Source organism: Eutrigla gurnardus (assembly GCF_963514095.1).
Source record: "Eutrigla gurnardus genome assembly, chromosome: 19".
Classification (NCBI taxonomy): Eukaryota; Metazoa; Chordata; class Actinopteri; order Perciformes; family Triglidae; genus Eutrigla; species Eutrigla gurnardus.
In genome coordinates this window covers 13813342-13838657 of record NC_139930.1, presented here as the reverse complement: position 1 = coordinate 13838657, position 25316 = coordinate 13813342, and the positions used below count along the sequence as shown (strand labels likewise).

At 41.9% G+C, this 25316-nt stretch overlaps 2 protein-coding genes across 5 annotated transcripts; one reads left to right on the top strand and one right to left on the bottom strand.

Moving 5' to 3' along the window:
* The first annotated feature begins 1083 nt into the window (after positions 1-1083).
* Positions 1084-15830, top strand: lhx6a (LIM homeobox 6a). Of its 3 annotated transcripts, none has more exons than XR_014598950.1 (9): positions 1084-1565; positions 2456-2530; positions 2705-2887; positions 4637-4758; positions 12741-12961; positions 13270-13370; positions 13493-13588; positions 13833-13987; positions 14099-15830. XR_014598950.1 is itself a non-coding variant. In XM_084035873.1 (9 exons), exons 1-9 carry the CDS (start codon positions 1488-1490, stop codon positions 14176-14178), a joined length of 1131 nt encoding a protein of 376 aa, XP_083891999.1. In that variant the 5' UTR covers positions 1096-1487; the 3' UTR covers positions 14179-15826. The 3 variants fall into 3 exon arrangements, 2 of the variants coding, with proteins under 2 accessions (XP_083891999.1, XP_083892000.1); XM_084035873.1 differs by having other exon boundaries at positions 1096-1565; positions 13813-13987; positions 14099-15826; XM_084035874.1 differs by lacking the exon at positions 2456-2530 and having other exon boundaries at positions 1097-1565; positions 13813-13987; positions 14099-15826.
* Positions 4648-25270, bottom strand: morn5 (MORN repeat containing 5). 2 transcript variants are annotated; one of them, XM_084035876.1, is made up of 5 exons: positions 25040-25270; positions 24797-24944; positions 23418-23529; positions 22758-22889; positions 4648-4713 (listed from the first exon to the last, which is right to left on the bottom strand). In XM_084035876.1, the coding sequence occupies exons 1-5, from the start codon at positions 25084-25086 to the stop codon at positions 4694-4696; spliced, it is 459 nt and encodes a 152-aa protein (XP_083892002.1). In that variant the 5' UTR covers positions 25087-25270; the 3' UTR covers positions 4648-4693. The 2 variants fall into 2 exon arrangements, with proteins under 2 accessions (XP_083892002.1, XP_083892001.1); XM_084035875.1 differs by lacking the exon at positions 4648-4713 and adding an exon at positions 16512-16650.
* Positions 25271-25316: the final 46 nt, after the last annotated feature.

Here is a 25316-nt window from a genome sequence, read left to right as displayed (position 1 = left end):
TTATTGTTTTCTTTACAATGTGTGTATTTATCTCTTTTAAATAAAAAAAACAATCATATTCGTTAAAATATATTTTTCAAATTGATTACATATTTCAAATTCGTTTCTCCTCGGGAGGAGTGGTGAAGATGGCCTGGTTTATTTGGATGGATTGGATTTACAGATAATTGCTGGATCCTCGCGGAGATCCTGATTGACACGAGGGGCGCGCGGAGCCGGTGTGTGGGCTCGCACATCCTGTAATCATCGGCCTTCCCTTTCTTCAAAACACCCGGTGAGTTTTTGTTTCATCTGCATCAGCCCTTCTCCTCCTACACGATTTAGAGGAATAACTCTTACTTTTTATCCCACACTTGTTTTTGTTGCTTTGTTTGCGTTATGTAGCCTGTGTCAAAATAGAAATACGTGGATTAAAATACAACCCTACCCTATTTAATATTCTACTATATGTGATTGTTTTTATTTTTCTGTGTTTCACCTTAATTTCACACAACACGAGCAATTTAAATATTTGGAATGAATATCATTTAATAGCTTTAAAAAGCGATTCTTATATCATGAGGTTAAAATGCATTTGGGAGCGAGGAGCAGATTACCATTGGAATTAATTACATTTTTACAGTATTGTATTTGAGTAGGCCTAAATGCATTGTGATTCTATTCTAATATAGGGATCATTATTTTATTTGACCCTGAATATACAGTATAACTCAACATATATGCAGACACTGTGTATAAAAAGGTCTGTATACACCCGAGTATATGCTAATTATTGCGTTAGTCTAGTTGTATATTTGTCGTGGTAAATAAATGGCAATTATCTAAATAACTATAATTTAAATTGGGTTTTTTAGGGGGTCTGGCAGCAGCTATATATGCCTGAGATATCATAACATGGCCAGCAGAGTTTGAGTAAGCTTCTGTCATAACTGTTCCAGAGTGTGTCCACCCTTCTCACGCATATGAAACTCTTTCTTGCCCTCCCCCCTCTTTAACGGCAAGGCAGGCCAGCGAGCCGCGCAAACTTTCACTACACCTCTGCGGAGACACTCGGGTTCCCTGCGCTCCCGTCGACTCCGCACTCTCCCCTGCAGCCTATGAAGCCTTGGAGTAAACGCTGCCAGCCCTTCCATTTGATTCACTTCCTGTAGTCAAGACTGCTTCCCCAAAAAAAAGTGGAGAGAGGGGGGAAACGGGGAAAAGGAGGAACTCTTTCTGCGGCGATGCAACTCCTCGCCTCTGCATAGCTCCATAACTTCTATAGTTTGGGGTTCAGCAGCAGTCGGGTCGTCGCGTCACGGCGGCGTTGTGAAGAAACAGCGTTTTGCGTAAAAAATAATAATAATAATAAAAAAAAAACCTGTGCGGACATTCACAACGCGAGCCCGTACGGATGGTACAAGTTTTGACGCCCATCGCCGACTCTTCTCCCGGTTTCCACGCACCGAGTTTGGAGACGCTGAACGCCGTGAGGCTCCGGGGGGTTCATGTACTGGAAAAATGAAGTTTTGTCCCCTCTTTCAGAGGGAAATAATATTCTGTCCGAAGGAATCCCCACAAAGAAGGTACTAACACTTTGGAAAACACTTGTCTGGGCTTCAACTTTGTGTGTGTAAAAGGTTCAGATTCCACTTACGCACTGTGCGGCCCTTCACTGTTTGCTTTAGATTCAATTAGCTTTTTTTTACGCGATGACACACAGCACGTAACATGTGGCTACAACGATGCAATAAGTTGCCTCGACGCGAAATCATTTTAAATTTAGAATTTGTTTATCTTCTGTATTGAACGCAGTTGCAAACACACACGCGCGCAGTGTATTTGCAGCCCGTGCGCGTTTTTTGTTTTCTTGTTTTGTTTTGTTTTGTCTCTCCGTGATGTCACAAGAATCACCGCTTGTGTACTGAGATCGGCTGCACGCGCCAGCCGCCGTGAAGAGGCACGCGCCTCTCTGTTATGAATAGCGTGATTTGCGGTCCGCGAGCCTCTCCATCGCTGCCAACGCGCCCGAGAAGAATTAGATTTTAATTACAGCCATTAAAAATCAAATTTGCAATTCTTTGGGTGACCCGTTGCCTCTCCCTGATTGACAGTTGAAATTGACACTCCGGCTCCCTCTTATCCGCGGCGTTTCAAGCTATTTGTAATTACAGGTAGTTTTTTCTCTCTCCCTCTCTCTCTTCCCCCCTCCACTCGCGTGTCCTGGATTGCGAGGAAAATACTATTATTCTGAGAGGCGCGAGGTTAAGGGCAGGGAAAAAATCAATCCAAATTGAAATAGCTTCATTAAAATGTGCCTTTTGTTGCGGGGCTCCTTTTAACCGTTTTAACCACTTTATATAGAGGAGTGGCCCTGGAGAGCTAGTCTGCAAATGTCTCCCGAGGATTTCTCGGCTGAGGATGAGACGGGGGGAAAGTGATTAAGACTCGCCGTTCACCGACCGTTGTCTTGTAGGTGATCTCCACTGAGCACCAGAGTACACATACGGGAGCCTCGCGCTGCAGTGTGGACTCTAAGCACGCGCCAATGGTGAGAGAGAGCTTTATTGCCCATTTGTGCCTCTTACATGTCTGAATCGTTCAGTGCGTCTCTTGCATCTTCTGGGTGAATTACGCGCACTGGCACTGCGGGGTTCACTGTGTGTGTTTGTGTATGTATGTGTGTATGTGTGTGTTACTGAGCTGTGCTGATGACCTCTTGCAGTCTCACTCGGACGGAGAATCCCAGCGGTCCAACATGGAGCGGGAGGACACCCGCTCGTCCCCCAGCACGCCGTCCACGCCGTCCGTGTGCTCGCCGACCTCGACCACCAGCTCGGTGCCGTCCACCGGGAAGAACGTGTGCGCCAGCTGCGGCCAGGAGATCCTGGACAGATACTTGCTGAAGGTGAGAGGCCGAGCGTGAACCCTGTGAAACTAGAGCAGGAGTCGTTTTCTCCTCAGGGCGTCCTTGTTTGTTTGTTTAGCATTCTCTCTTTTTTTTTTGGACTTTTCCACACAAGACGAGCGTGGAGCGAATGAAGCAGGGCGCCATGACTCGGGTCCTGTTTGGGTTTGGACAGGCCTGCTCGCGTCTTAATGGACTGGGATGAACACGTTATGCGTTCGTGTTGTAGAATTTACACGGAATAAAAATCAGGTAGAAATAAAAACAGCAATAAGTCAATAAGACAGAACCCATAATGACCAGACGTTACATGCAACTGGCACAGAGAAATAGCTTATTATAACTCATTTTTATAATTATTCCAACATACACATGAACCATCTCTGGGTGTATGCAGTTGTATTGCGGTGCAGCATTTATCTGCTTCGTATAATAATAATAATAATAGTAATAATAGTAATTATTATTATTATTATTATTATTATTGAATCCAAGCTTATGCGATAGGCGGTGTTTTGGGGAGCGCAAATACAACAGGGGTGTTTAGATTTTCTCTCTCCTGTTTTTCAGCCTGTCTATACGCCCTGTCTTGTCGCGTGCGCCCGCGTGCTTCCAACCAAAACACTCTTCGCTCGCGCACAAATGGGTGTGTTGGTTAGGAAGTGTGAGTTTACTTTTGTTGTTGCATCGTATACTCGTTTAAATGCTTTACAAAAACACGTATTTAATGTAGCTGTAAATAGATACATATAATATTTGGTATGAACTCAAAAAAGATCAAAATCTATTGTGAGCAGCATTTTATTTGGTCTGCATTAATGGAAGTCCTGACCTCTCTCTCTAAAATATTATTATTATTAGTGGTAGCAGAAGAAGTAGTCTTAGTAGTATTTAATATTAGGCCTTTTTTCTCGTTGGTAAATAAATAGTTTTCTATTAATTTGGAATGTCCTAAAATTGTTAATTAAAAATATGCTTTGTTAGATAGAATTGCCTTCTATAAAAACGAATATTCTGAAACACAACTGTATTTACATTTTTGCTTTTTTTTAAAAAAAACAGGTGGTAACTGCAGCTCAGCCTTAATGACCTCTCTCGGTAGAATAATAATATTCTGAAACATATTAAATGGGCAATTGTTTAGGTAGCGTGATGGCTTTGTTATCTGTAAACCTAAGAAATTATTCAAATCATTATTTTCAATCTTCATTACAGATTGCTCACGCCAAATAATACTTTGTATTTATTTATTTTCCCTTTAAAAGTAATGCAATCATAATTGCTGTTGAACGAAAATATTACACTCCAGAAAATGTTAGCCAGGGCTTATAAACAGGATGCTTTGGATTCGATATTTCACAATATCAATCATGCATGCACTTCAGCAGCAAATATTGCTTTTACGTTATTATTTATTTAATTTCTAAGCAAAACCCCCAAGTGCTGGCATTAAAAAAATGTTGCTATATCGAAAACATCTATGTAAAACAGCTTGTCCACAAAGTCGCAACAGACTCACCAAAAAACCCTATAATTGAATATTAAAATGATGAATGTACATTAATTACTGTGCATAGGATTTCTCTTGCGTAATTTGACGTGTTTGACGTAGGCTATTACGAGGCATAGGCCTACGTCAAAAGCTGAATTGGACATGTAGGACTGAACAATGTTGTTGCTATGATAGCGTCATAGAGACGTTGTAATCCATTGGTCTGTCATCAGTTTGACACCGTTGTCTGTTCGCAGGTGAACAACCTGATCTGGCACGTGCGCTGTCTGGAGTGTTCCGTCTGCAGGACGTCGCTACGTCAGCACAGCAGCTGCTACATCAAAAACAAAGAGATCTTCTGTAAAATGGATTATTTCAGGTAGGGTAAGTTTATGACCGTGTTTTCAAAATACCACGTCTACTCAGCCAACACAGGCCCAGTCTCTCTCTCTCTCTCTCTCTCTCTCTCTCTCTCTCTCTCTCTCTCTCTCTCTCTCTCTCTCCCCCTTTTGAGATGGATGCGGGTTGCCTCATGTGTTCTTGAAAGACCTTTTTAAAAAACGTCTCTCAGGTCTGTAACAAAATAAAAAGTCTAGTTGAAAGATCCACCGTTTTGTTATGGCTATCGAAAAAAACAACATTTCCAGCAGCTACAAAAAGAATATCCAGCCTACATTATCCTAAAAGCTTGAATGGATCAGGCCTGTTGGTGGCTGCGTTTTGTGGGACAATGTTTTGACCACGTTTCATCACATTCTACTGTATATTTCAGATTAAAAAAAAAAAATGTGTTAACATGTTCGTTAACGACCAAGTCATATCAGACAGGCCCTGGATCTGTTTTTAATCCGGCCATCCACGTTTTCCAATGTTGGGCGTTAAATAGACACACACACACACACACACACACACACACACACACACACACACACACACACACACACACACACACACACACACACACACACACACTTTAACTTATCAACACACAGTTAAAGGACACGCGCCAAGAAGCGCGCCGTGGCTGTTTTATCACCTCAAGAGGGGCACGTGAAACAAAACGGAAATCGCCGGAAATGCCCTTTTGAGTGTGCAGCTATCTGTGTTTAGTCGGCCCCCATAGGCAAACAAAGCGTTAGGTGAAACGAAAAACGAATATGCAACATAGAGGAAAATATTATTCCATTCTATTCTATTCTAGATCTATATCTACTGGTTGATAGTGCGCCTCATCATCCATCAAAGGCGAAAAATAGAAGGATTTGTCTTGAAATAATAAAACATATCACATCCTTGTTCATTTTCAGAGAACCAAACAAAGCAAAATGACATAAAAAAACATAATAATTCAATTAATTCTATCTTCATGCTCCAATACAATAAATCTCATAGCGTTTCACAGATCTGTGCCATATACTCGCATCATATTCTGCCACTGCTGGGCATTTCTCTTAAATTTTTATTTATGATTGAAAGGTGATACAGTATATAGACAAAGAGTGATCAAATCAGTTGCATTCATTCAAGCATTTGTGAATACATGCAGCAGAGGAAGAGGAAGTTAATCAGATTTAAATTAACTTTTTGACCACGTGTGTGCGGATCCTATTTGTGTGTGTGTGTGTGTGTGTGTGTGTGTGTGGTATCTGAGGTGAAATGGGGTTCACACCAGCAGCAGTAGTTCATAGTGAAATTCTGTTTCGTAGCCTGAAGCTGGTGGATGTATGGAATGGATACGCAGGCATTGTGCACACATCAGTTTGTGTGTGCACATGTGTGATTGCTCGGAGCTGTGAGTGAGCTTCGCTGTTTGTCTGATTGAAAGCTGACACCAAGTCGCCGTTCTGAGGTTTATAATCACCAGCAATTAGTCGTCCTCCACCCCAGACCCTCAGGCCTCCAGACCAGCAATTAGACCGCCCCGAGTGCCTGGTCAGCATGTTTCTGTTTCTGAATGTAACTCCTATCCTAACTACACACACACACACACACACACACATGAACACACACACACACACACACACACACACACACACACACACACACACACACACACACACACACACACACACGCACTAAATATGAAAACATGAATATGAATCAGAATGCACTGTACACATTGCCTCCTTTAAGGACTTGAAAAAACATGCACACACTGACACACACAAGCTTGCATGCAGACATAGCCACACACACACACACACACACACACACACACACACACACACACACACACACACACACACACACACACACACACACACACACACACACACACACACACACACTCACTCACTCAGACATACACTGAGATCTCTGTTTATTTATGCACGTCCAGCAGCTGCCAGTCATTTTGCTATTTTTTTTTGCACAAAATGGAGATTTTTCTGTGTTTGCTCTGCCACATCATAATAATATTTTACCTGACCCGTCTCCATTTAAGTGCTCCTTCACCAGTCACCCCTCTCGCCCCCTCATCGCTGCTCTGTGGACGCTGAGCCAGCATCAAACACGGGGAGGATTTAAAGTATGTCGGAGCATTAGAGAACTGTAATGGTGGTGCAGGTGTAGCTGTCACTGGGATCATGTTATGTAGTCATCAGAGGAAATCCAACACTGTAATTATATGAAACACAGTAATTATGATAAAAAAACAGGCCTGAATATAGAAGCGATAAATGTTTTGACCCACCAGGATAAGGATTACAGAAGTTTCACCATAAATTTCGAAAGAATTACATGTAAAGACGGACTCCACAGGATTCATACAGCAGTTTTATGTCAACCGGTGTTCAGCAGCAGCTTACATGTACTGCATAGCTGTCCGCATAGATTGTGAAAGGCATTGTTTCCCCTTTTTGGCTCAAATTATGGGTCCATTTTGCTTCTTGATTATAAAGAAACTAAAAGTAAACTAAAAAAAAAGCACAAAACAGCTTCACATTCTTTCAGGATTTTAGGACGTAATTTGCTTTGCAGCTCTTAAACCGGTACATTTAACATTCCTCACATGCACGCATGTTAATCCCCAACACACACACACACACACACACACACACACACACACACTTGAACACGTGCACACATGCACACCTGCCATAGTGATACGAAGAAAACATTTGAAAAAAGTAGTAGAATTGGCATATCAAAAAATAGAAGCGGCATATCAATCAAACAATCAGTGGCAGCTACTATTCCACTTGTAAATATATTATTACACATATATAGTTATTGCACATGTCATTATTTAAACCCATATTTCTGAGGTTGAAGCTTGTTTTTGAACCTGGAATTTCAATTTCTACTTTAGCCTGGCTGCTAGCTATATACATATAGCCAAAACACAGCGAGTGCATGTTTGTTTTGGTTGTTTGACATGACAGGTTTTAACCAAATAATGACAATAATTATTGCATAATTTTCTAAATAAGACAACATGTGAAATGTGCAGGGACTAATCCACAAAACAGAGGCAGACCACAGTTAGCTAGAGTTAGCTCTGGCTAACTCTAGCTAACTCTAGCTACCTGGTGAGCCACAGCTAACCTTCGGTAAAGTCCTCACCTCTTTTATGTAATTCAAAGGTCATTTAATGCTCCAACAACTTAGTGAAAGATGTGTTGCCACATTAATAAGCAGTATTTTAATCACAATGGAGAACAAACGTATCACAAGATGAGGAAATGAGGCCTGCTGCATCTTAATAGCCTAGCCTATCTTAACAGAGTATCTAAGCAGTTCCAGTTACATTCATTTGGTTTAAGTAAACTACATTTAAATCTAAAGATTAATTTGTTCAAATGGACAAACAAATCTTAAGAACATTATTTGTCTGTCGACATTGAGAGTGGCTGTTATTGTTGTTAGCATACAAAATTATTTTTATTTCAACTTCCCAGGTTGTGTTACTGCGCTGTCTATTTGTAAGGCAGTTTAGCGATATTTTTTTTGATAAATGTATGAATGAACAAACAAAAATGTAGACTACACTGTAGACATTTCCTACATCACGACTTCCATACACCTTCACAAGATGTAAAGCTAGTAATCGGCTAGTTCAAATGGTTCTGATAAGACAAAAACACAGCAGTCAAGTCAGTTTCATTCCCATCAGTGGAAAAGCTGAACACTGTGTTTAGAGTGACTCTTGACAAGCAAGGTCATGATATATTTGACTTGATAGTCTGGATACACTGAAGATCAAACTGTTACACATTTTGCAAATTTCCTTCTCAATATGGCTTCACTCTCTGGAGAAAAATCCTCATTTGCATAATACTGTTTGTAGGTTTAGAGTAGATTCCCTTGGCCACACGGGATAATGAAAACGAATATTTAGAAAGTCTTGCAGCAACAGCTTTGCTGCAGGGCTGAGGGCCTGTAGCCTACAATGGTAACCTCTGTAAATATAAACTGTAATCTGGGTTTAGGCCAGATTTATACTAGGCTAAACACCACTGCAAGTCCAGATCCTCTGGGCTGGTTTCAAACCTCTGGAGATATTTCCTCATCTGTGTCAGCCTCTCATCTGGCTTTGGACTGACAGCTGCTTTAATGGGGCGTAATAGCAGGAAATCAGAGTGGGTTTCCCTCCACATACGTGTGTGTGTGTGTGTGTGTGTGTGTGTGTGCACGTGCACATATGTGTGTGCATGCGCGAGTATAAGGGGGAGGAAGGTGGTGTGTGTATGTCAGGATCGGGGGTGCAGGACAGAGCCCATGCTGTGCCTCTCAAAGCCATGTCAGGCCTCAGGGGCTTGCTCTCACACACACACACACACACACACACACACGCACACACACACACACACGCACACACACGCAAACCATTTCTTTATCAGCCTCCTCTTAACCCCCCTCGCCTCCCTGAACCCCTCCCTCGCCTCACTCTGTAGAAACTTCATCCTCGTCCGTGAGCTGCAGGCCACACAGGAAGTTGCATTGCTGCACTAATCAGGGGCACCGTGGGATACTGACAGTGTAACCAGAGTCCATGCATGCAGGGAACTTTGTGGGTGAGATGTGTGCGTGTGGTGTGTGTGTGTGTGTTGTAATAATAATTATTCATCACACCACCTCTGCTTTGCTGATTAGGTCTCCATAGCAACAAAGAGAAGGAATGGGTACGGAGCGAGTGAAATCATAATAAGACATCTGTCACACAATGCTAATCATTTAAATAAAAGCTGCTCAGTCAAAGCGATGAAATATATTATTCACTTTGTAACGCAGATTATGAAGAAAGCTGCCCGTGTTGCTGCGGTCTCAAAGAACAGAATCCAAATGTCAAGGTTGCTCTTCAGCAGGGTTAATAGTGTAAAGCATGATACGAATGTTAATCTGCTATGTCTGTAAATCATTTCGATTCATACACATTTCTAACATGAACATTGCGTCGTAGAAACCACACAGTCAAGCAAGAACTCTCTGAGGAGAAATCTAATAGATTCTCATAGCCCATCAGAAAGAATCCCCGAAACGTGTAACTCCTCAAGCCACTCTTTCAGCAGCAGGTGAATTACTGTTAAAAAAAAAAGAAAAAGAGTAAAGATTAGACGAAAGAAGTGGAGCAAATAGAAGAGGTTTGGGGGTAAAGGGAGTTTTGTGGTGTAGGATTTTCCCTTGTGAGTGATACGGGAGGGGGCATGAGGATTGACATCGCTCCAAAATAAACACCAGGTTTTTGGTACAGAGACAAAATGAGATAGAAAAAAAAAAAAAAGACGGGGTAGAGTGAGGGTGGGGGTTCCGAGGAGATGAAGATGGAAGAGGAGGAGGAGGAGGGGGTTAAACATGGGATGATTTGCAGCTTTTCTGGGTTCTGTCTCGGAGCATGAAACTGACAAGCTGTCATGCTCGATTAGCCACAACGTTTCACAATGTTTTCCTCTTTTACTGTAGAAACAGCCTGAAATTCTCCATAAGAAGTGCTACAGACGCACAGTAACAGTAAGCCATGGAGTCGATTTGTCTCCGGAATGGCTTTATTGGGTTTTAAGAGGTTTTTTTGGTCAAGTTGCACGGATCTGTGACAACTTAAGCGCTCTGTAAGTGCCATGCCAGCACATTTTTATTTCAAGGTCACCACAATAACCCCGTAGTCTCAGTGCTGCGATGCTGAACTGAATTTGTTTGTTGTGAGGAATGCCAGGCCCCGGTACTGTAGATGCTTTATTTATTTATGTGTTTTTTATTTGGACAATTGTTGCGTTACTTAACAGTGCAAAACTAGGATGACAGACAGAAGCAGAATAAGACCCTCAAACGGGAGGCATTTAATGCCGTCCTGTAAATATTCTCCACCGTACATGCAGAGAAATGAATCTTTTGGCCAAAGAGCTCGTGTACATGAGGAGGGGTATGACATTGTTACATGTCAGGGCTATAGTATGCTTTCATCCCAGATAGAGTGGACTCGAGTGCACTGATACACTGCCAAATCCACTCACTTGGCAACCCCCGTGCTCTCCGTCCCCCTGCTGTCTGTCTGCCATCGACGCTCTTTGCATCGCTGTTTCCCTCAGCCACTCATTTCCTCTCTCCACGTCTCTTCTTTTCATCCTGCCCTCACCCGCTCTTCCTACCTTTCAACCGCTGACGGCTCTTTGAATTAGATTCAGGTCTGTGATGCCGTGCTCATTATCGTTGCTTAAAAAAAAAACACACTGAAGCTGAGCAAAGAAGAAACGGCTACATGTAAGAATGCAAAAAATGTGGAGTCAACCATCGGCTCTTAATATCCGTGTCAGTTCCTGTTTCACAGAACAATCCCATCCAGTATGGAAATGTTTCTAATTTGAGCTAAATCCCATCTTGTCCCCAGTTTTACATGAGGTAGCACTTTCTCGCAGCGCTGCTTACAAATCCTTCTTCCTTCAACAGTATTGGCAGCTGCTCGCCCGGACAATGGCTCTTAACCTCAGCGTGATCTCAAACGTAAAGCGTTTTATACCCATTAAACCCACAATGTGCTCTCTAAATTAGGAGCTTAATGTCTTTTGATTGTGGTGTAAAAGAGGACATTTGTGTAATATTTCAGTTTCAAGTTTTCTCCTCCGTGCCAGCTGCTCAGTGAACCCTAGCTCAGTTAAAGGAGAAGGCTGCTGATATTCTATATTATTTTGTATTTTACAAAAAACCAACTGCGTAGCCAAAGCCTGATGTATCGTATTGCTCTCTGTTGTACCACTATAAACACATTAATGGGACATGATGATCATGGGCACTGTATTATTATTAGTTTATTATTATGAGTTTATTTAGAGGCAGTTCTACACTGTCCTGCTGCTGTCCATTCTCGCTAAACCATAAATATGTACTGATCCGCAGCTGAAAATAGTCCCCATCAAATGCATTGCTCACTCTTGTTGAATAATGTTTGCAAAAACATACAGTGCCTGGCTTTTTTTCAGGTAACTATTCAGCTTTTTTGTTTAAATGACCTATATATTTGTGACCCATTTTAAAAATGATGGGACTAATGCACATCTTATCTCCATACTTTATGAATGTAAGGGTACTTAAATGATGGCAGTGCTTGTTTTGCCTCAGTCCTTATGCCCTTTCATCCTTGTATTTGTCTCATTCAGTCAAGTCACATATAAATGATTCAAATGAATATAGCATGTTAGTTGAGACATTCATATCTTGTTTTGAGCTCTTGAGCATTCGCTGACTTAACAAATGAACGTCCATAATCCGTTCCCTGGCTGGCCTCTCTCTCTTTCCATAACTGTCGGTGCATTTATCTTTCATCCACCCACCCATTCAGAACAGTAAGTCAGGTGGTTTAGGTTTATATGCCGCCTGACCTCACTGTTGCTATCAGTTACAGCGGGGCAATCTAGAGTGATGTCATCCAAGTCTCCCTCCATCCTCCACTGTGTGCAAAACCACCCCGGTTTACATGTGTGCTGGTTTGTTCCCCGGTGTGTGTGTGTGTGTGTGTGTGTGTGTGTGTGTACATGTCAGGGCCTTCATGCATCAGCCAGGAAATTGCAGGTGTTGGTTTGTTTGCGTTCAAGGCTCAGCTTGCAGCCACAGTCAGGAGGCTTTTTTCTCCTGAAGGCCACATCCTCCTCCAAGGTTTCTTCCTTAAACCCTTTGAGTTCTACCAAAACTTCAAGTTTTTAAAATACATTCATTTTCAACTTCAGCTCTCTCAAAAATATTCTCAGCGAAAAAAAAGCACGTCTTTGCATGTTTATTTCATTATGGTTCATAATGTGGAATTGCCGTGAGATTAGATTTAAAAGATCTACCGCTGTAATTTTCTCTTGGTTTACCCCATCAATGAACCGCTAATTCCTCATTCTGTTTCTCCTCCTCTGCCTCTGTTCTCTTTTCCCCTCTCGTTCACAGTAGGTTCGGTACTAAGTGTGCCCGCTGCGGGCGGCAGATCTACGCCAGCGACTGGGTGCGTCGTGCGAGGGGGAACGCATACCACTTGGCATGTTTCGCGTGTTACTCGTGCAAGAGGCAGTTGTCCACGGGAGAGGAGTTTGGCTTGGTGGAGGACAAGGTCCTTTGCAGGATCCACTACGACACCATGGTGGAGAACCTCAAAAGAGCGGCTGAGAGTGGTGAGTCGTGCTTCTGGGAAATGGTTCCCTGTGGCTGACCAGATGTTCGCTCAAAAGGCCTCTCGAAAAACCGAGGTTACATGAATTTGCGAGCAAAACTAATTCACCTTTTGTATAATTAATTTTTTCCTATGTCATTGATCTTCTTATTTCTTGGTGGTCAAATCCCTCAAATGTGAAAGGACGTCCCTTTATGACATGGTTTCCAAGCGCTCTGGTTCAAATACGTCTCCTGGGGGCTATCGTATTCATTTCAAATTCTTACTCAACGCATTTTTCTCTCATCTCACGTATCTTGTGTTTTCCAGGCAACGGTATCACGTTAGAAGGAGCCGTCCCAACAGAACAAGACAGTCAGCCCAAACCGGCCAAAAGGGCGCGGACGTCCTTCACAGCAGAACAGCTACAGGTCAGACCCAAACCAATGCAGTTTATCGCTTTATTTTGTAAATGTGCAGCCCTGTCAAGTACATTAAACCCAATATGTAATGATCAGCTGTGTTTGAAGTCATGCTTTGCCTCGATATGCAGATCATGCAGGCTCAGTTTGCCCAGGACAACAATCCAGACGCCCAAACACTACAGAAGCTAGCCGACATGACGGGCCTCAGCAGGAGAGTTATACAGGTCAGCACACAGAACTCCACTTCCTTCTGCTACTCATGAATGTACCTATGTTATAGTAAAGGTCAAATTATGTTAACAGACGATATATAATAGTAAAATGTACATTCAGGCTAAATAATATATTTTCAATGTTTTGTTTTGTCTGTCGTTTATGATTCTTACATCAACTTATTGGATTTTAAGAATATAGCTACATGATGTCTGGTTACATTGCGTCCTCATAGGTGTGGTTTCAAAACTGCAGAGCAAGACACAAAAAGCACACGCCCCAGCACAGTGGGGTTCCCCCAGGTCATCCCCAGTCCAGGATGCCCTCGTCCCTGCCCGATGAGCTGCATTACTCCCCCTTTGGCAGCCCTGAGCGGGCACACATGGTGGCCCTTCACGGGTATATCGACAGTGAGTTATTTTGGTGCAATAAACCCCTCAGCCTTTTGTTAGCACTCGTAAAGCAGACTATTCCTAATTTCGCTATTTTAAGATATGTTTTCTGTGCTTTTTGCCTTGCAGGTCATCCCTTCTCCATGCTGACCTCCCAGAGTCTCCCTCACCAGGCCATGTCACTGCCCCAGCTCCCCCTCAGCCGCTAGCGCTCCACCATTATGACCTCTACGACCCCTAAACCTCCGGATCCTAACCCTTGATCTCCCATCAGTGACGTCTGCAGACCTGAGCCGGAGGTCACGCGGGAGTCAGCTTGGAGAAAAGACACATCTTACGGGAGCCCTGCCCACTCGGAAACGGAAAAAAAGAAACCGATGAACGAGGAAAAACTAAGATACATCCGTCATTATGCTCTTTTTTCTTTCCGAGGACAGGAATATCCCACCTGCAGCTCTGTTAAAAATGGCCGTGAAGCATTTACCATTAGCGAGGAACTCACTGACTGTATTTCACACCACCTGAAGGACCCATTTTGCTTCATACGTACAGCATCCTCCACTCTACCCGTCCATCCTTGACTTGGAAGGGAGTTTTTAAGGGATGAAACTGACCAAAGAAGCAGAAGTGAAGCCTCTTGAGTGCTGTCAGAATACGGAAGATTAACAGAAAACTTAAGGGGGAACTGTCTTTGTGGCTGGAGGGCCCTGCACACGCAGTAGACCACATTAGAGGTAAGACTCCTCACTCTTTTCTCTCCAAGCAACCATGAAGGAAACATAAATGTAAATTGAATTAGTTGACTGTTATTATACTGAAATATTGCCTTTAGGAATGACATAGTGACTTTATGACTTCTCAAAAAACAGTATCCTAGTTAAATTTTTGGTTACTTTTCACTGAAATGCAGTGTAGAATTAGATTTTTGTTATAGTTGAAAAAAAAAATGGTGTGCCTTATCTCTACCGTTATACAAGGAAACTTGAGCAGTGAATTTAATCGCTATTATTCGTCTCAAACAAAGATTTGTATTCTTTAGAACAAATTACGGGGAAATTTAAATCTAAATGGTAGAAAATCTGCATGATTCATTCATGAAGGGAAACCACAATGCATAATATCCGGGTTTATGTGTTATTAAATTATGGCTGTAACATTAGAAGCCGACGGATTTTTAAGGCCGCCAAAAATCCTGTTACATTCTTTTAAACTTAGAGAAACAGAGGGACAGTCTGAGATAAGCATACTAGTCAAACTACACATTCCTACACAATCTGTCACAAGGTACATATTTTCACAAACGAGTGTCACTAATTCATCATTTCTAAGGTTGCTTGTTGGGCTTCTGTGTGTGTTTTCCACACAAAGAGGGAAATGGAGTGTTTGATGTCTTGGTACAATATGAAACGGACTGGGGTTGTACATAGTAAGACGTGTGTGTGTGGGTGTGTGTGTGTGTGTGTGTGTGTGAGTGTGTGTGTGTGTGTGTTGGCAGGGGTAGAGAGTGTGCATCTGTATTTAAGTGCCATGGCCATTGTGTGAAGAACAGGATCCAACAAGACCTCAATGTCCTTGTATTTATTGAGATGGTAATTCCCTGTAAAGCACCTTTTCCCCCCCCTCTGAAATTGTTTTGTTTTGTTTAAAAAAACATGAAATGAAATTCAACAAAAAAAAAGTTGATTTGATAGACTGTGCATCATAAATGTTTTGTGTACTAAAATGCAATAAAATAGAATGTGATATTTTTGTGGTTTTGGATCATTTGTGAGGATAAATTAACGAAACGATGCTTCACATTTATTTTAACAACAACTTTGAGGAATTTGGCACCAAGATTAAATTAGGCTCCACCGGATAAGGTTTTTCACATGATAAAATAAAAAAATATGAAGTAATCATATGTTTTATGTGTTTTGTAATTATACATGTTTAGTTGTTTGGTTGCAGTTGCATGTGTGTGTGTGTGTGTGTGTGAGCATTGCATTTTTTCCTGAGTATGTATTTGCCATGAAGCAGGAAGGGTGCATCATCCCCTTTGTGCAAACGACTGCTGCTTGAAATACTTGATGTCTTAGTCATCTTATTTATTTTGACCTTACAACGTGTGAAACTGTTTAGGTCACTACAGGGCTTCCGTACCCTACAAACAGGCTATAGTGGTGTTATTTTAAAGGGAGTACAGAACTGCTGCTGTGTTAATGTTACTATACACTTAATACATACCATTTATTATGTTGTTTTGGGGAAAATGCAAGGGTCACATTTACTATCAGAACATGACTTTGACTATGGAACATTTCATTATGACATGAAGCCTAAATATATATTATCGTAGACTAATGTCCCCCATTACAATATTTTTAGAATATCTTTGCATGTGGGAAAGCTCATTGTCAGACAGTTGTTACAACTCCAATTTAAGGATTTAAAAAGGTTAATAATAATAATAATAAAAAAAGAAAAAAATAGAAACCTGACATTTTGCTTTTCATTCATTATATGTCTTCAGCCAAAATAAACAACACAAGACAAAATGAAGACATTTGCTGTAGTTTTAACAGGCAATACATAAACATATCATTTGATATTGCTGGTCTCTTCAGTTCTGGTTGCAACGCCAACAACCTCATCCCAGGCTTTGCGACAGGTCCGCACAATCCACTCATGCTCGGAGTCATCTGTTGGGAAGATTTCATTTTGAATTATTACAAATATAGAAGTTAATAGTATTGGAAACAAAGCCTGGAGTTAAGACGTTTTTAAAACGTTTGACCCATGACTTAAAAAAAAAAAATACAAACCGCGTATTTAGGTGTAAAGGTAAAGCGTTTAAATCCAAACTATAACCAGCAGATGCATAATTACGCCACAGGTCATTTTGCGTGTGAGGCTGCGACAGTGAAGTGGCATTCACGTCTCGGGGTAAATTTCTCAAATCAAGATAAGCCTGACAATTAGGAGGAAAATAACTTCTCAGCGCCACTTCAGACACCAAAGAATAATCGCCAATTTTATTTTATTTAAAAAAAAAACCGAAACGACAGCCAGAGGAGCTGATAGTAAACCAGTTTTTTATTCATTGTTACAACTGAAATGAGGAGCTAATTGCAGGGGAAGTGAGCTTTCTCTGGAGCGCTCGCAGCTGCACGCACTTGAACGGCACGCGGGCCTCAACCCCCAGGTTCCACTGCGCGCGGGGCTCCATTGTAACCGGGGGAGCAGGTCTGCAGCTCTCGGACTGATTGTGTGTAATTGCCCGGCGTCAACACTGACAGCCACTTCAAGTACGAAACACCCCGCTGCACTCTTTTTCCCCCTTTTTTTTTTTGCTGGGCCCGTCTCTGCTCTCTACCTGGTCCCTGAACGCACCGGACACGCGGACAGCTGCCACGCAAGCGGCCTTTTGTGACGCATTTGTTAGCGGAGAAGGTAATTACCGAAGCCTATACATCGTTACGTTTAGTCTGACCTCTATTAGCCACACACCACAACCTGCCTTAATGATAATTAGATAGGGACATTTTCATATTTGCTGTAATTCTGCCCTCTTGAGATTCTATAGCGACGTTTATCTCGGGATTTAAATCCTACGTAATTGGCACCTTGGGTTATTTGAGGGCACAGGTGGCTGGCTAGTGTATGTGGGTGATTTCCTCAAATTTGAGGAAAGCAGGACATTGGTGTGATGCACCAGGTTTTATAAGTAAATACATTTGACCTGGCTATTTTCATCCTTTCTGTGATTTTTGGGATATTGCAGTTATAGACTGATTAAAAAAAAAAAAGATCTGTCAAATATGATATTGTCAAAATTGTGAGGCAAATATCAAGACAATCTTCAATGGACACCCTTGTTTGTGAAACCCTTTTTGTGGTTGAGAGAGAGAGAGAGAGAGAGGGGAAGCGATAATGGCACCCTGTTAAAAGTCTGTTTATCTTAATCCTTAAAATACACTCAGAAGGAAAAGTGTTTCCTTCCAGCCTAATGGCTACAATGCAAACAAACACATTCGCACGGAGGAAGACACACTGGCTTAATTAGCAAAAACTAAAAAAAACCTGCTTTCTTGTAATCTGCGTAAAAGATGATCGCATTCAGCTGGATTTAGCGTCAGTGTCCAGGGAAACTCCAGAGCCACCACGCTGTCAAACTCAAGTCAATCTCTAAGTACATTTTGTGGTTCCTGAGCGGAGGCACCACAGCGACATCAAAGATATCAAAGTGTGAAAATCTCAAACAAATATTCAAATGTCTCCAATTCGCTGCAAGCCGTGCAGACCCAGAAAACAGGGGCAGTTTTCTAGTTTCCAAAAGGGAGATACTGATCTTCACAAATGATTAATCCATCTGTCACAGCTCACATGATTAACATGTGAATCCTGTTTCATGGTGATTTTTCTCGCCCCTAAGATGCATGAAAAAGGAGAGTTTCAGGAAAGGCAGCGCGAGGATACGTTCCACTCCCCAGGGCCCCGGCTGATGTTATCTGTCTGTGAAACACCTCGGCTGCATGGGGACAAAGGGAGGGGCCGTGGCTTGGTCACCAGAGGTGTTTTCCTTGGGCTGTGGAATGTTTTTCAGTGTGGAACTCTTTCTGTGCGGAGTTTTCAAAGGGAAGGGTTATTCCAGAAACAGGAAAGTGCTACAAACAATATGGCCACACATGGCCCCTGCTGGAGCTGCCGCTGCCTCCTGCACCGCCGGCAACCGTTGCCAAGAGAGAATATACACGACCGACCCGTGTGTGTGTTTGTTTGTAATAACAGAACACGCTCAATCAGTCAGTGGTGGAGATTTGATTGTACAGATGTGGCCTATGCACCTCCCCCCTTATACTTTTTTTTTTAAATGACAGTTTTATCAAGTAATGTTTCAAGTAAAAATAGCCTTTTAGAGTTGTTTGTTGATTATGCGATTTGTTTTTCAAGTTTAACAGTTAATCATTTCATTGTGTTGGAAGTCTGTTGGCTTTATTCGAGCCGGTCTGGTCTGCTAAGACACAGTTAGGTGGCAGAAAGTGGAAGCACATGCTTCTTGATTTATCTGATGTCACAAGAAAGGCACACATTTGAATTAACTTCAGAAAAAACAAAATAAAAAAACCTCAGATCGACCTGCCATCGCTGTGGTAGTAGAGGTTGGACACTTTGTGAGGAAGGTGGGGACCAACATCAGCCAGACAAGCTGCGATCCTTGAATGTTCATCTTTCACCACCTGCAATCACTCGACACACACACACACCCAGACATTCCTTTCTTTCCGCCTTCTGTGTTGCAGGAGATGTCTTTGTATCCAAATGACCTGTCTGACTAATACTTCTAACTACATTCTCATTAAATCTACTAAGAATCACTAAGTCCATCGATCCAACCAATCAAAGGCTGCAAACCCAACTTAATTGTAGCTGTGATACAAAGCATGCTTCTGTGAGTGAATGGCATGTCTTTCCTTAAAATTACTACTTAAAATTACTACTTTTCTAAGACGATTTCCTCCCAAACAAGAAGATGGGAAGCACCATCACCATCCAATGTGAGCCCAGCCGGCTCTACGTGTCAGTAAAGGAGGGCGTTTGTCATCATTTTGGTCAACGCCCAGTGATGACAACTCTAATCCGAGAAATGCTTCCTGGTCCTTTCCCAAAATTGATGAGCGAAGTGAAATTTCCGATGTGTTTTTGCAGGACTTGCTGGGTGGACCGTTAAGATTCGCTCCATTAATGTACATTTAATTTTTTCTAGTTCTGAGCCGGCCATAAAAAAGGTCCATCTCATTTCTGTTGGCATTGTTTACATCACATTCTTTTATCCACACCAAGTCGAGACTGCAGGATTTTACCCGAGAATACTCCCACATGTAGAAGAAACAACCAACCCTGTGCATGGATGTGTTTCAGGGGTGTTGCTCCTAACATTTGAATCCTCTGGTCTTGTCTGTGACGGAAGGTTCCCACTTCATAATCCTAACTGACACACTTACCCTCTCCACCCTCCCATTTCCTCCATCATGCTACGTTTCTACACGGCGCTCCAGCGTTCTGCACACGTCCCTCCGTACATGCCGTCGGCATGGCAGCTCCTTGATGACGAGAAATCGCTTCAACTCCAAAAATAATCTAGAACCTCCTGGGGAATATTAGCAGCGGATCCTATTGTTTTGCTACCTGGCACTTTGCCAAGAAGGACTGTTTGTCCAAGTTAGCAACAGTTACTAAAGAGGCCAGGACTTCGCTATTGGTCCATTTTAGCCAATGACTAAAGTTGAGCCTAATATATCCTCGGAACGACGTCCAGTTCAGGGGGTGAGACTTAAATCATGTGTCAGTTTAAAACAGTTCCATACGTCAACACTTTTTCAAAACTTCTCTAGAGATGAGGCTTTGTCTTCGCAGGCCTCCCTTGTCCTACATCCTTCGGTTGTAACCGCTACATGGGGAGCTCCTTCCTCTTTCCTCGTCCCCTCTGGGAGAGCGGGTCTTCCCTGCGTCCCATCATCCCCGGCAGTCCTCATCCTGGGCGGAAGCCGTGAGGCAATAAATTCTGTCTTCACACCCACTCTGACAAATGTGCCTTCGCCTCCCAGGGTTGAAAAATAAATCCATACAGGATACAGGGGCATTTTTTCTCCAGAATTGCAGAGACAAGAGGGAGAGAGCGCACATGGGTAGCATACTTGATATATAGCACAAGCCACACACACACACACTTCCACATAAACTGGCGTGTGCATCAATGAAATAGTTCCTGTTTGACTCCAGAGATTCAGAGTATTGTTGGGAAGTGTTCAGTTCCTCTTCTTTTTCATCTCAACTTCCAAAAGAATTATTTCCTCTTGTACCCCATCTCTCTCTCTCTCCGTCACTCCGCTGATCAATACCAGAGCTTTAATGATGATGAACAACCCGCATCACGGAAAGAATCCAAAAACATATTTTTGTCTTCTTACACACGCCGATAACATCTGGCGAGGATGTGAATGTTTCCTCCTGTCTCTCCAAATATGTAAATGAGACGTGTGTGCTCGTGGAAACTTGATCTGTACTGCGTTCCAGCTAGCTCATCTGAATAGAAATATTTTGTCCCAAAATACATTTCTGCCTCACGGAGCTTGTGAGTCATACCTTTAACTTCTGCCAGGAATCGTATACCTTGACACATTTCTGAATGTATAAGGTTAGAATCTTCAGATGAGGATCCAGACATCAACGCTGCAGTGGGTCGGCTTTATTTGAAATTGAAATACAAAAATTATGAAGAAAAAAAAACTGTCTGAGTGAATGCTTCCTACATTTCACACAAGAGTCCTGCAGGATTGGACAACACCCCCATGCATGTACCTCTGATTAAAGCTGTTGAGGTACAACACGTGTTAAAAACAGTCATGCAACAGCAACTACACCGAAACCCTAGTGAGCCAAAAGCTATGTATTAAGAAACTACTCTACTAGCTGAGAGATTCATAACATTGTCTAGTGATGTAAAAGCGTAGGAGACATGACGAGCAGAGGATGTCAGAATTTGGGAATTCCTATCTGGACACCTGACAGATCACATTCACTTCAAATCTGGAGCTCCAAAGCTGGGCATCCGTTCAGTGGAAAAATGTGTCTTGAATTTTCCACTTTTGACAAATAACAAAAGGAGCAAAAAAAAAGTTCTGAAATGACTGCAACAGCCTATAGGAGCATGCTTATCAGATGACTTGTAGCAATAATCTTCCACCAGAGAATCCAGGGATAATCCATTTAACATCACTCCGTAGGTTCATTGCTATCAAATCCTTCCCATATGGCCGTGTGCTTTCAGAGGTGCAGTTATTTAAAAAGAGGGTCCTGCCTGAGACCAATTCAATACCAGAGCTTTGGTATGTTTTGGTATTTCCAGTGGCCTGTTCTCACAAACGTAGAGTTGTTGAAAAGTAGACATCATTTTGCACAAAGCTGCTATCATGTATAACAAGGCAGCAACAACAGCTGCCTCAGTACTAATTTGGCTGATTGTATGGCTTTTAACTCTTATTGAGGAATATAGGCCATTTCTTTCCTTGAATAATTATATCAAACAATGTTTGGGGAACCTACACAAGGAGTCTCCACTTAGGAACTTTGCTTTGCTCATGTATCTGATGGACATGCAAACAAAACACTGTCCATATGCCTGTTCATATTTATATATTTGCCTCTTTAAGCACTCAAACAAACCATTAGGTTGACCGTCTGTGCATACTACAGCACACACTGAAGCAGGCTCTCGAAAAATATACTGGAATCTGTGGCACTGCTTTAATAAATGACTGTAAAAATACATTTAACATACAGCAATCTATCACTGACATGGGGCTTCATTGGACATAAAACTGTGTGTACTTAATTTGAAATGGGAATTTGTGTTTGCGCTTGACTTTCATCTTCCTCATTTTCTTTGGCACCACGAGCTAAGATGCCTGGATATTACTCAATACTCAGATGGAGCCAATTTGGCCTCAAATTAGTTGGAAAAAATTATGCACAAACTAGAGTGAACCAGCAGTGAGGAAAAAGTGGTACAATTTTGGTTATGATAGAGATGTGAAAATGTGAGTTTCATATCTGGATTGTGGTATTTTTTTGTTCACCTCACTGTAAGTATATAGTTCCCAAAATATGCCCAGGTTGGAAGATGTCTATTATTCAGAAGCAAAGGATTGTTATAAAGCAACACTGTTAGGAGATATATCTATAAGTCAGTCAACGTTGGTGTCACGGGGCTACAACAGTGAAAATAGGAGCATATTTTCTGTCTCACCTGCAATCCGGAGGAATCTGCCACTGTGGGAAGTGACGATTCTGGTATTGGGGTCATAGAAACCATCTCCACAATCGTAGCATCCATCAGGAATCACACGAGGCGGATGCAGATCGGACAACTGAGATTTTCCTGCGTGAACAAAACAGCTGTTTTGTATTAAACTGCCAGCTTATGTTGGTTTGCTACTACAAATTTGAGTCCTCATGTTCAAATCTGCGCTTTCTAATGTTAATGAGTGTCATGTTGGTTGCTCATGAATGTAAAGTGGCACAAAGTTGTTCTATATCTCAGGCCAGTGCAGAATGGACTTTAAATGTTCTAGTCCTAGTTCTTCTAAAATATTGAACATAGACTGAAATAAAAAAAAGTCCAGTTTTAACTCAAGAATATCAAACTTATGAATATTTCATGAGCCACCCAGCAATATAGAGAAGTGAATCTATGAACAGACTAAGCAGCTTTCGAAATTTTATTTTTTGGTCTGTAGAATGTATGCAAGTTAATGGCTTTGGGGTTGTGTTACATGCTCCTGATCTTTATGTATAAACAGTGTTTTAATTCAAGGCAAAGTTCACTCGATTTTCAAGCTAAATTGTAAAAATGTGTTTGTCCTCTGACCAAATGAGTGAATACATGAGCAAAGAAATGAATTCCCACCTGCAGGTCTGAGCCCATTGCACCTCTCACTGTAGAAGCGCCTGTCGTAACCATTGCAGTAGTCCCAGTCCTTCTCCAGGTACTGCAGACCGTCAGCAAAGGTGAATGACCCCTTGTGAGGAAGCACAACGGTGAAATGGTCCTCATTGTTCAGTTATACATTTTAATGGGTCAATTCACCCAAATTAAAACAAAATCAAACATTTATCTCTAGTGGTGTCTGGTCATGGAGGACGTTTCAATTTTATGTCCCAACATGTATTTGATATTCACATCGTCCACCACTCTTATAGAGTGCGGTTTCATTTGTGCTTCAAGGAAAAGCTGAACAGCAGAAACAATGTTAGTCAAGATAATCCACAGACCTCAATGTTGGCAGTTTGCCTCGGGGCTGCTTCTTTGGCAGAAAGTAGTTCCAGTGAAAACTGTTGAAAGTGAGGTCTGGGGGTTATCCTGTCCTACGTACCCCAGACATGGTTTTTGGAGAGATAAGTTGCTGTTGAGGTTTTTGAATGTCACTTTTCAGTGCTCTAAACCCCACAAAAGAATTTAATTTTTTTTCCATTATTTTTGGGTTAAGGCGGAAATCTTAGAGATGGATATCTCAAAACCTCAGCAGATAAAACCCAAACTGTCTGCATAGATCTAAACCACAAGGGAAAAGTGGAACAATATGTCTGTCGGGTGACCTGCCACACTTTGTGTATGGCAAGAGGGATCAATGTTATTGATTACACCTGTGCTTTTCCTCTATACTTGACAGTACAGAATGTCTGCAGTAAAAAAAGTTCTGGCATCCATTTGTCTTGTGTTAGTTGTTATTGTCCATTTTATTTCAGTGCACTTTTTGATTAAATCCAGATATAACAGTTGTAGTGAGATTAACATCTCAACCACAATATTTCTAATAGAAATATTTATATTAGAATAATTTTAGTTTCAAGTGTTTTATACATACACAGTGGATCTGTGAGCTATACGCTAACATACAATTTCCATTCTGTTTAGAATGAAAGTAGGTTTTTTTTTTGGCTGGCATGGATGCAGGTGCAGGGTAGTCTTGGCCACGGTTGGTCATGGTTTAGAGCTGCTATCATTTCAAATGAGCCGCAGACAAAATGATGATAATAATTGGAGTGATCGCTGTTGTGGCAAAAGCCCATGAAAGATTGCATCAGAGCAGAAGAGACTGTAGCTTCATGCAGGGGGGGAAAAAAGCAGCGAAACCTAATAACTACGACAATAATGGTGAGTGATTGCTAAAAGGGACCAGATGTAATATCGACTATAACCAATGTGAAACACGCAGTCATGCATGTGAATGCATATATTCTGACATGCATGCAAGGACACACACACACACACACACTACTCCTCACCTGTTTAGCTATGCCGTTTTCCCAGGTGGCCTCATATTTACTTCCATTTGGAAAGTGTAGCACTCCTTCGCCATGGAACATCCCATCTTTCATCTCTCCAGCATACTTGGTCTCTGTGGGAAACGTGTACTCTCCTATTCCATCCACCCTGAGGCAGAGAAGAGGTGGTCACACACTGTTGTTTGCTCGAATCAACGGTGTTGTTTCATCCATTTCATTATCCTGCTGTCTCTATACATTTACCTGACATTGTTTGTGTCTTCTTTGTAAATGCTTCCGGTAGTCTCCATTATGACATTGACTTGCTAGCACACCCTCTTCTCAAAATAAACAAACAAGCACACAAACCATGAATTAAAACTGGGCAAGACAGCACAATTGCCTTGCTATCGTTACCATGGTAACGTTGCAACAGAGGCTCCAGCTTAAAGTGGTCAGCGTGAACAGCAATGGATCGTTTGTCACAATGTTATCATCTCTACAAGTTTGAAGCAAAATATACAAAACATATGACAAGTCG

Bases quoted from the DNA above. Each gene is read 5' to 3' on its own strand.
- lhx6a (XM_084035873.1), top strand. From the start codon at position 1,488: ATGTACTGGAAAAATGAAGTTTTGTCCCCTCTTTCAGAGGGAAATAAT. The intron at 1,566-2,455 runs GTACTAACACTT...GTTGTCTTGTAG, and splicing joins AAGGAATCCCCACAAAGAAG to GTGATCTCCACTGAGCACCA. The intron at 2,531-2,704 runs GTGAGAGAGAGC...GACCTCTTGCAG, and splicing joins ACTCTAAGCACGCGCCAATG to TCTCACTCGGACGGAGAATC.
- morn5 (XM_084035875.1), bottom strand. From the start codon at position 25,086: ATGGAGACTACCGGAAGCATTTACAAAGAAGACACAAACAATGTCAG. The intron at 23,530-24,796 runs GTGAGGAGTAGT...CTTCCTCACAAG, and splicing joins AAAACGGCATAGCTAAACAG to GGGTCATTCACCTTTGCTGA. The intron at 16,651-22,757 runs GTGAGACAGAAA...TCTTCCCAACAG, and splicing joins CAGATTCCTCCGGATTGCAG to ATGACTCCGAGCATGAGTGG.